Source organism: Arachis duranensis, chromosome 9, assembly GCF_000817695.3.
Source record: "Arachis duranensis cultivar V14167 chromosome 9, aradu.V14167.gnm2.J7QH, whole genome shotgun sequence".
Taxonomy (NCBI): Eukaryota; Viridiplantae; Streptophyta; class Magnoliopsida; order Fabales; family Fabaceae; genus Arachis; species Arachis duranensis.
In genome coordinates this window covers 114,524,465-114,535,541 of record NC_029780.3, presented here as the reverse complement: position 1 = coordinate 114,535,541, position 11,077 = coordinate 114,524,465, and the positions used below count along the sequence as shown (strand labels likewise).

Below are 11,077 nucleotides of genomic sequence, written 5' to 3'. Positions count from 1 at the left end.
TTTTGGGGCATAAGGGGTGATGTGGAGGTGATTTGGCATTCCCATTTGTTGAAACAAAAGGTTGTGTTTTGGTGCCTCCATCGCATGATGTTAATGGCGGACCTAAATTTATCTGACTAGGTTATCACAAAATAAGCAAAGAAGGTCCTTTCACCTTGCTTACTCGATAAGCACATTCTTTAAACCTACCCAATTAATTAATTATAAGTACAAAGGATTTAATCACTGATGGATGCTTGTATTTCTATCATATCAATGATGTTTGCCAAGTTAATCTGCCTGATGTAACAATTCATTTAGTAAATGGTAATCCTTTCCACCTGATTTCCTTAAATTCCATTTGTGATGGGTGACTTCTGATTTAGTCTGAGTGTTTTTCTTTTAAAAAAAATTGCAGCCACCAAGTGTTATTTAAGATTAAAATTTGTATCAAACTAATTTTATAAACCTGATTTTGATAAAGAATAAATTAATATTAACTTGATTTATATTTGACATTTTATCTCAATTTATATTATGTAAAATTATATTTTTTTAATACTCTTTTGACTATAATTTTTTTTAAAAAAGTTTAAATGTGTTAAAATCTAATAAATTTTTTATCATAATATTTCAATACTATTTTTTAATTAAATTTAGTCTTTCTAATAAAATCAATAACTTATATTATTAAACCCTAACTACAAAAAATGGTTAAATAAAAAATATCGTAGTTAATAGAGATTCAACGTCATTGAATAGTTCTCTATTTTATCTAGAGATAACTATCGTCTCATTGAGTTTATACATAATCGAGGTCGCGGTGATAGAAACTTAAGAGTATGATTGGTTACAAACTATGAAGCACGGACACTTTCCCGATTTGCTTCATCTGCGTGTCGGACACGACATTCATCGATACTTCGTCCGACACACGTGTCTTCTATGTCTAACCGTGTCCTAATAAAATCGAGTGTGTATCCCAAATCATGTCGTGTCCCGTGTCAGTGCATCATAGGTTACAAACAAATCCAAAAAAAAAAGGTTAGTTAATATAGCCTCAAAGAGAATAAAAACAAGGAAAAAAAATATTAACCCTCTAATGCCGAATGCCAATGCACTAACTTTAAAATGCTTATGTTTGCATGGATTGTGTAATATAGTCTTTCAGTTTCAATCTTCATTTGTCCCATTAACCTGTAATATTATATTATTATATTATAATATAGAAATAGAAAGTGAACATCACCCATAACGCTGGTATCTTTGGACCTTTCATGATATATATCATTGATATATGTCAAGTTACTGGCCAATAAAAGTTACCGCGACATTGTAACCGAAAGAGGCAAACACTTCATCAGTTCATCACCTAGATTTATGCAATTTGGTGATATGCCTTAAGTTCTGCAATCAGCTTATAATGATCAAAACAAAGCAATCCAACAGAAAGAGGTTCAGACCGTTTTGACTTGGAGATCCCCCACAGTGGAAGAAACTCTTGTGAAGAACATGTAAAATATTGATACGACACAAGTAATCAAGTACTGAACTCCTCGCATTCTGGTCCACAAGTAAAGTTGATGCATGATACCGAACTTAACTATTTCCTTAACAGCATGAGTTAAGCCGAAGAACCAGATTTGAGCTCACCTCCAAGTTTAGTAACTTAAAAGAACTATTTACTTAACAGTTTATAACTTGTACCTAGTTTGAGCTAACTCAGTTTTCTTGAGCTGCCTCTGATCATCTGGTGAGTTGTGCTTGAGTCTGAAAAAGCACATTCTCATAGAATCCAAGCCTTTGGGGAAACTAGGGTTGTTTCTAAGATTGCAAAGAACCATAGATAGACATGTCTAAAGCCCTTTTAGCAACACATTAGTGATCATTCAACCATATCATAAAGTCTAATACTGAAAAAAAGAAACCCTAATAGCTCTCATCAATACTTTCACACTGAAGCTACTAATCAAGCTCACTAGTGTTCAATAAAGACGGCGGCTCCAGCAGAAAAATTCCACAACAAAGGACAAACTTTTACATGATGAGAAGCTACAAATTGAATTGAATTGAAGTAGTGTTGATCACATTGATTCAAATGCCTATATACAAAGTATCTTAGCAACTGGAGCTAAGAAGCCAGCTACATAAAATTAAAAACCTTCAAATAAATAGCATTGGGCAAAGTTTTGATTAAAAACAACTAATAACCCTAAAAAAAAGGTTCACAAAAGGAAGATGGAATTATAGAAAGCACAAAATATATTACAGCAATGGTAGAACATAACAGAATGAGAAACAGAACATACCAATTGGCATCAACCAGAGAAGGTACCACCTCCACCGCCACCGCCACCTGAACCAGAAGCACCGTTAGCAGAATTGAAGACTCTCTTGTTCTTCCTCTTGTCCGCTTCATAATCTCTATCATCAGTTGGCAGCTCAAACCTGCAAACAGGGCACGAATTTCGAGAACCTAACCACGGGACAATGCAGTCTCCATGGTACTCGTGCCCGCACGGCAATCTCTTTGCCACGTCACCGACGCCCACCATGTCCTTGCATACGGCGCACGCCACCACCTCGCTCTCCGACGAGATCTTCACTGTCGGCAGCGCCTCCACGGCAGACTTCGCCGCCGGCGGAGCTCCCCTCCTCCCTCCCCCGTCGCTCTCCGCCAGCGTCTGCAGCAAGGCCTCATACTCCGCCGCGTCGACGTAGTCCTCAGGGTTTCCGACGTAGCGATCGGAATCCGGCAGCTGGAGGCGGAACTCGATGGAGTTGTCCTCAAGGCCCATCAGGATGTCGGCCCAATCCAAGATCCGGTTCCGCATACTCCTCGTTCGCGTCGCCAAATCCCTAATTCGGAGACGAAGCAGCTCGCGCCTCCTCCGCCGCAGATCTTCGTCGTCGCCGTGTGGTTCCTCATTTCCGACTCGATCTCCTCGCTCCTCGACTGCGTTTTCGCGGTCTTCGCCTCCGTGGTGGAACTCGATGCCGTTTTCCTCGTCGTCATCGTCATCCTCGTCGTCGTCGTCGTTGTCCCAGCCTCCAAGCTCGATCCGGAGGAAATCGTTTTCCGGCGAGCGACTAGGCGGAGGAGGAGGAGAAGCGTCGTCGTCACGCGCTGACTGGGCGATTAGGCGGAGGACGTGGAGGAAGTGAGAGCCGAAGTAGGGGTCGTCGGAGGAGGAGGCGGCGGCAGTGGAGGAAGGGAGAGAGGGAGTGGGGATGGACTCGACGAAGCCGTTCTTGCAGTCACCGCAGATGACGTCAGGTAGGTCAGGGAGTGTCTCGACGGAGACGCGCTTCTCGCAGTGGTAACACCAGTACGATGGCGCTTCGGGAGCTGGAGGAGGAGGCGGTGGCTGAGACGGTGACTCCGACATGGTTCGCTTTCCGGTGCGGCGGAGATGGGAGCTGGAATGGAAAGCAAAGGAGCCGAGTGTGATTGTTTTCTTTGGAGATTTGGGTTCCCTTTGATTTTATGTAACGTATAATAATAATAATAAATTAATAATTTTTATTGTAATAAATTAATATAAGAGTTTAATTGGAAATGGAAATGCACCATTTCTTCTTTTCTTTTCTTTTTTTTTTCGTGTAAAAATTAATTAGTGGGTCATGTTTGATAGTTCATTGTCCAGGATAAAGTATAAAAACAATATATTAGTAAATACTATATAATTTGTGACATTTGCGATTTAGAAGTTAGAAAAATCAATGTACAAGATCAAGGAAGAATCAAGTGAACCCGGCTGAAAACAATCGTAATCATACTGCCAAAACCAAAATTTACAACTCAAATCACAACAAATTATGATATATATTACATTACATTACACATGTGGGTTCCATAAGAAAACTAAAAATATTCTCCTCTCTTATCAATAAAGTTCATCATGTTGATGTAGGAAGAATACCCTATGTCTGATGCCAATCTTTACAACTAAGAATTATAATTATAATTATAGAATCAAATAAGCACAACAGGCTCATTGATGGTACCATTAAAATTAACTTTACAGAATTCAGGAAAATGGAGACCAGCCTCATCCAGGCCAGCCTTCGTAATATGTGGGCATGATCTCACATCCAAGTATTCCAGATAACTGCATTTTCCCACAAGAATGCCTATTCCTGCCACTGTGATCTTCGGACAGTTACTAACCTTCAAAATCTTCAACCTCAAATCCACCTCCTCGCTGCTTATAAGCTCGAAAGCAGCATCGCTCACCTCCTCACAGCAACCAATGTCCAGTGCCTCAAGGTTTCTGCATTGACTTAAAATACAGCTCAACGATGAATCCGAGAGGTTTAGACACCAATCCATCCTTAAGTTCTTAAGACTGCTCCTACCTGCAGCAGCAAGAGATTTTATTGCGTCGTTGGAGACATCCCGGCAACCACCAATGATTAGAGTCTCAAGATTATCGCAGTATTTGGACAAGGATAATATGGTTTCATCCCCAATTTTGTAGCAATCCAACAACTTTAATGTCTTGAGAGATGATGAACAAGCCCTAGAAACACTAGAGACGCCAACATCACTGACATTACTGCATTTGTTGATGTCCAAATACTTGATCTGTTGACAACCACTTGCAAGGCTTATCAATCCATAGTTGGTAATATTTGTGCACCCTTGCAATCCCAGTTTTTCTAGATTATGACAGTTTTTGGAGAGAGCTTCTAATATACCATCCGTAACGAATCTGCAACCGGCGAGATGCAATACCCGTAAGTCGCTACAGCCTTTAGCGACAGCAGCTAGTCCCTTGTCAGTCAGCTTTCTGCAGTAGGATACATCCAATGACTGCAACAAGGAAAGACCTTCACCAATTGCTTTCATTCCAACATCTGAAATTCCTGTGTACATTAAACCAAACAAAAACATTCCATGTCAATCTTATTGAGATTTTCACTCCCCATCATAAGAAAAGCAACATCACAAAGGTGGTAGATAACCTTAAATCATCACTCAAATTGACTATCATGACAACAGCACTAAAAATTGTCAAAATTGTTCATTTTCAAATTGCATAATAGAAACAACAACAGAACACAATCATTCCGAGTGATGAGTTCAAAACTACTTCATATAACCAGTTTCAAAAGCAAAAATCAAGAAAAAGCAACAGCAGTAAACAAGCCCAGCAGCAGAAGCATTTTTAACAACAGACTTTTAAATTCAATGATACTGCCTAAAATAAAATTAATTAGCACAGTAATATTTGGGGAAAAAATAACAATCAAAATACAAGTCAGCACACTAGGGAAAAAAAACATAGCATCCATCACGATCAGAAGTCTGAAAGGTCAATTTCAACGGTTTTCTCGCAAAACAAACAAAAACAACGGAAAAAAAAAGGGAGAAAGAGTTCACCTTTACAATTATGCAAATTGAGGACCCTCAAGCATGTGAAACCATTGGCGATGACGGCGAGGTCGGAATCGGTGACGCCGGGATAGAACGACCGCGAAACGGACTGGGCAAGGTCCAATTCGAGCAAGCGCGTGAACCTATCAGCCATTCTGCGAAGCATGTGTGGACCTGCACGCGCCGCAAGCTTCTTCCTTTCGGTGCTCTGCAATCGGAGCCACCTCTTACACACCAACCCGAAGATCTCCTTGTCCTTCTCGCTCTCCAGCTTCGCCAGGATCGAACGAAGCTCGTCGTCAGTGAGAGTGTCGTTTATGCAGAGGTTCGAGGATCCCGATCCGGCACCGTTCATTGTTGTTGGTGCGGAGGAAAACCCTACCCCCTCGAGAATTTGAGACTAATTTTTGCAGAGCCCGGTTACGGACGGAATAATTAGCGTACAAAAGCAAAGCTTTAGCAGCTGAGAGGTGTGAAAATGAACCCTAATTTGGGGGCGTGCATGATTATCAGCAACGAAGCGTACATTGAAGGAAAGGTTCTCGCGAGTGAATTTACGTGGCAATGCCCCTTCTTCATAAGACAGTGCCTTTAGTTAAGGGGTGATTTCGTCAAAGAGAAAAAAGATATTATATTTTGGGTGCTGTTAGTAACTAAATGATTCTTTCTTTGTCGCCTTTGTAGTTATAAACCTACCAACCCCATCTATTATACAATTATACATAAAGAACAAGTGTCTAAAGTTGAGAAAAATTTTTGTGCACATTAAATGTGTTACTTTCATAATCACCAAAAAAAATGTTACTTTCATAAAAAAAATGTTATGAAAATAAGTATTGATGTATTATAAAAAATAAATATAATAGTATGTACATAAATAAATAGAGTAAACAATAACTTTTAACCACAAAAAATATAAGTGTCAATAAATTTAATCATAAAAAAATAAAACTAATGTTATATCCATAAAAAATAGATTATAATTGATAAAACAAACCAAAATTTAAAAAATTATTTAAAATTTTTAAATTACCTTTTTTAATATTTCACTGTCATCTCCATCCAATTCCATAACTTTTTTTTTCTCTTTTCATATCGTAACACCCACTTCTAATACCACCATTAATGAACTGTATTGAGTCCATTCTTTTTTATCCATTTATCAACACGTCGTTGTTCTTCTTTCAGTTTCGAACTTGCAACGTCTCCTCTCCTATTGCTCGTGGCGCGAAGAACAATGCTCTTGACGCAGCCACCAGAATCCTCGGCAACCCGAGAGAAAGTGATTTGGATCCAAACGCAGAAGCAGAAGCTGCTTTTTCTTTTAGTGAGAACGCCGACAAGTGTAAGACCAGTGACTAAACCGACCATTTAGATAATATAAAATAATAATTTAATTGCTCCAAATAGGTTCAAAAATATAAAAGTGTTTTTCAATAATATAAAGGTGAAATTTGAATTCAATGAATTTTTCTGAGTGGAAAAATGTATGTTTTGCGAAAATTTTTTGTAAAAATGCATATCGGTCTTAAGCCAGTAGTACTGGCTCTAGTTTGTCCGGTACCGCGTATTTTGGAAAATAAGATTTTGAAAATTGAATTTATTGTTTTGAAATGAAAAAAAATTACAATCAAAAATCGGACGCTAATCTTAAAGGTTTTGACCTAAAGTTGGGCCAAACAGACCTAAAACACTAATGGGTTGGACCGGGCCCAAACTGAACCCAAGGCCCAACATATATATGCATGTTTAATGAGCATTCAGCTCATTTTAACCTAATTTGAGAGAGAGGGACACTGATTTGAGAAGAGAGGAGTAGAGGGTAATATTACTATTCATCACCATCTTTTGGGAGGCATAACTTAAGCTATGGTGTTCCGAGTGACAAGTTGTTTACGGCCACGCGAAACTCTTGTTGAGCTCTTCGTTTCTATCAAAACAAAGTGGTAAGATTTTTGAAATCCATGCTTCAGTTTTCAGCCCTAACAATTTCACGTTTTTTGTTCTAGTTTTTTAGTAGATTTGTGATTTTAGTTGTTTAGAGATGATCTAGCATTTGAAAATTGTTGGGTTTTACCTCTAATCTTGTTGGATAAGGTAAATCTCTTTTTTCTCTTATGGTTTGATATTTTGGGTTAGCCCTAGTGATGTTTTGTTTGTTATATGATGTTAGATTGAGGTTTGGTGTTTGTTGGAGTGAGCTTGATGGTTTTGGAGCTTTGAGTTTGAGCTTGGTGTTTTGAGTTGCGTGGGAACCAGCCAAAGTATGGTTTCGATTTTCTTTATGTAATATGTAAGGTTTTGTGAAACTTAAGCTAGTAGACCATAAGATAGGATTGAATAATGTTGGTGTGTGCTTAATTATGCGTGAATTTATGTTGTATGATTTAGAGGAGTATATAAAATATTGGAATGTGTAATATATGAATATGATGATTATTATGTGTGATTATGGACATTGATGAGTATGATGATTGGGATTGTGTTGATGAATTATGATGTTAATTGTGTAAAAATTGTTGAAGTTGGGATATTGGTTTGTGAATTGTGAATTTTTGTTGAATTATGGTGAAAAGATTGAGTGAAAGAGGTTTTAAGTTGCTTGAATTGAAATGAAATGGTAAAGTGTAGTATGTGGTAGTATTTTGTGATGAATTGGGTATGTTTTGATTTGGTTTGATTTTGGGAGTTTGGAAAAATTAGAGAATTGTCACTTTGGTAAAAACCTATTTTGGTGAATTTTGGCAAATCATAATTTGAGCCTCAAATATTTAAATTGAATAGTTTTTAATTTAAATTAAAGATGATTCCAAGGGCTTTAAAATGATATAAAGTTTGTTAAAATTGAAGTTTTGTAGAGAAAATTATGGACGTATAAAGTTTAGTATTTAAAACTGAAATTTCTGCAACTTGAATTTTTCTGAAATCTGCAACACATGCGTACGAGGCCCCATGCTCCATACGCGGGTGATGGCCTCTGTCCAGCACTCCCGCTTACGTGGCCCATGGATACGTATGTGTAATGGTCCAAATTTTGGCTTGTGTGTACGCATATATCCTATTTTGCTGAAAATGTGTTTTTCTTCACTTTTAAGGGTTCTCTAACTTTCCAAACTTTTTTTTACTTCTCATTGAGACTTGTGACTAGTATACAGACCCTAAAACTAGTATAGATGGATTTAAGTTTGAGATTAATAAAATTATATACATGTTTTAGAAGACAGTGACTTACGCTTGGTATGTCAGTTGGGTGGTTTTGTCTGGTGAACTAATGGGGAGCCGATTTGATAATGAATTGAGATATTGATAATGGATGATGAGATTGGAACTTGAAAAGGAATGATGAGTTTGATGGATATTGAAAGATAGTGTGTCACGCACTATATTCTTGGAACGATAGTGTGTCAAACACTATATCCCTGGAATGATTTATGATGAAACATATGTTGTTGTTGCTTTCCTTCTCTTCCGCAAGAGTGTGCCAGGAACTATATCCTCGGAATGAGCATGCAAGTGTGTCAAGCACTATATCCTCGGAACAATAGTGTGACAGGCACTATATCCCTGGAACAAAAGCGTGTCAGGCACTATATCCTCGGATGTGGCCGAAAGGCAACATCCAAAAGGATATGTTGAATTGGCATTTATGGACTGACAAGTGATATCACGAGCCAATAGGACAGGCATTCATCATGTGCATCTTCTATGTGTTTTGCTTGCTCTGCCTAATTGCATCTTTTGCCTACATGTATAATATTCTTACTTGCTAATTGTTTTAATTGATGTACATGTATATTACTTGGTTTTACTTGCTTGTATTATCTGTGATTGTCTGGCGTTAAGGAGGATCGGGAGGCGGTGACGATGAGATCCCACGGAGGTTAGGTTGGTGAAGGATGTGGGATACAACAGTGTGACTAGTTTTAGTTAGAAATTTCCTAAATTAAGATAACCCTGTTTATGGTTTATGGTTTCAGTTATTTATTTTCGTTAAACTTGAATATTCATATCGATGTGAAGTTCTAGGATTGGATTTGGCGTCCCGGAACCTTATATCTTACATATTGGGCATTGTTACCATATTGAGAACCTCCGGTTCTCATACCATATGTTGTTGTTGTTTTTTAGATGCAGGTCGCAACCCACCTCGATGAATTTGTGGATATGGTGACAGAGCGGAGGATGATCTTTCTGATGCTTTATTTCACTTTACTTTTGTTGTAGTTTTTTCTCACCTTTTTACGTTTAACTTTGTTGTCTTATAGGCTTTATTTCTGAAAACTTTGAGAGATAGGTTGTTGCTGTTTTAAGCTTCAAAACTTTGTTGTTTATTTTCAGTTTGACTAGCCGGTCTAAACTCTGCAGGCTGTGACTAGTCCTCTTTTTGTATATATATATATTACCTTGTGTATCTTGGAGCTATCTACAATGGCTTAGAGTAATGGGGTGTTACAACAACAACACGTTCCTGGATGATGAACTGGCATGTTGTGGAGGCAACATCGAATTAAACGCGAACACACCGTAAATGTTGTTGTTGCTTTCAGCGGAGTTATCAATCTAGAGTGATTTGCGCGATAGTTGAACAAGGGGCTTTCTTCGGCATGGCATCACGACAGATTTCTTTGATCTATAAGATGAGGGAGATACTAGAGAAGCGATTGGGATCATACTCGATCCACTTAATAATGCCCACAGAGGACGGTGTGGCATTGCGCTTGAAGCTAATTATGGGCACAAAGAATCTGCGAACCTTGAAGATTTTCCAGTGCTCTGGTGATTGGGACAAGCTATTACAGCTCATCGCGGAGCGCTCCGCAGATGGCAACGGTGCTCCTAGCTAAGATTGTAGAAATTCACCTCGAGAGGCTTTGGATTAGTGATGTTGGTTTGCAAGCATTTCTAATTGTTCGAATTTGGAGATTTTGCACCTTGTTAAAACTCTTGAGTGCACCAATGTAGGCTTAATTTTTATTTCTAGATATGTAAGCTTCTAAGGAAGCTTCATATAGATGGTTGGAAGGCTAATCGAATTGTTGATGAAGTTTTAATTGATGTTGCTAAGGGTTGCCTAATTTGCAAGAATTGATATTTATTGGTGTTAACCCTACAAAATTGAGTTTGGAGATGTTAGCTCTGAATTGCTTGAATCTAGAGAGGTTAGCTTTATGTGGAAGTGATATAGTTAGCGACCTGAGATATCTTGCATTGCTGTGAATTTGGAGATTTTGACGAAATGGAGGTGTTGAGGGAGGATAGGAAGCAGAAGGAAGCTCTGAAGTGGATGGGAGTGACGTTAGCAACAAACTAGACAATGAGGGAATTGTCGGAGTAGAAGATGCAGGCAATGAAGGTGGGAAGGGTGGTGGGTGAGTTGATGGAAGACGATGAAGCTGGGCTTATCAAGTTGAAGGTGAGTGCGGTGGTGGAAGAGGAAGAAAAATCTATCTTATAAAATTGGACTCGGAAAAGAAGGGATAGTTTAAGAATTTTGAATAATTTTATAGGCTTTGGTTAGTTTTATCAACCGAATTCTATCTTTTATGAAGATACTATTAGTTTTTTTTCATAGATAAATTTACTGACAGTTGAATCTTTCATAATTAAAAATAATTATTTTTTTTAAATAAATATATTTGTATATACCATATTTAAAATAACAAGTGTAATAAAATTAACATAAAGCATATAAATATATAAAGAATATTTTTTATTTAT

At 38.0% G+C, this 11,077-nt stretch overlaps 2 protein-coding genes and 1 pseudogene across 2 annotated transcripts; all 3 read right to left on the bottom strand.

The window, feature by feature from the left end:
- Window positions 1-730: 730 nt before the first annotated feature.
- On the bottom strand, window positions 731-3,480 carry LOC107467499 (E3 ubiquitin-protein ligase CIP8). Its single transcript, XM_021131455.2, has 2 exons — window positions 2,289-3,480; window positions 731-939 (listed from the first exon to the last, which is right to left on the bottom strand). Exon 1 carries the CDS (start codon window positions 3,366-3,368, stop codon window positions 2,298-2,300), a length of 1,071 nt encoding a protein of 356 aa, XP_020987114.1. The 5' UTR covers window positions 3,369-3,480; the 3' UTR covers window positions 731-939; window positions 2,289-2,297.
- A 293-nt stretch (window positions 3,481-3,773) lies between these two features.
- Window positions 3,774-5,935, bottom strand: LOC107467483 (F-box/LRR-repeat protein 4). The gene is made up of 2 exons (XM_016086595.3): window positions 5,366-5,935; window positions 3,774-4,848 (listed from the first exon to the last, which is right to left on the bottom strand). Exons 1-2 carry the CDS (start codon window positions 5,712-5,714, stop codon window positions 3,956-3,958), a joined length of 1,242 nt encoding a protein of 413 aa, XP_015942081.1. The 5' UTR covers window positions 5,715-5,935; the 3' UTR covers window positions 3,774-3,955.
- Window positions 5,936-6,510: 575 nt separating this feature from the next.
- On the bottom strand, window positions 6,511-10,163 carry LOC110275783 (uncharacterized; annotated as a pseudogene).
- Between the last annotated feature and the right edge of the window lie 914 nt (window positions 10,164-11,077).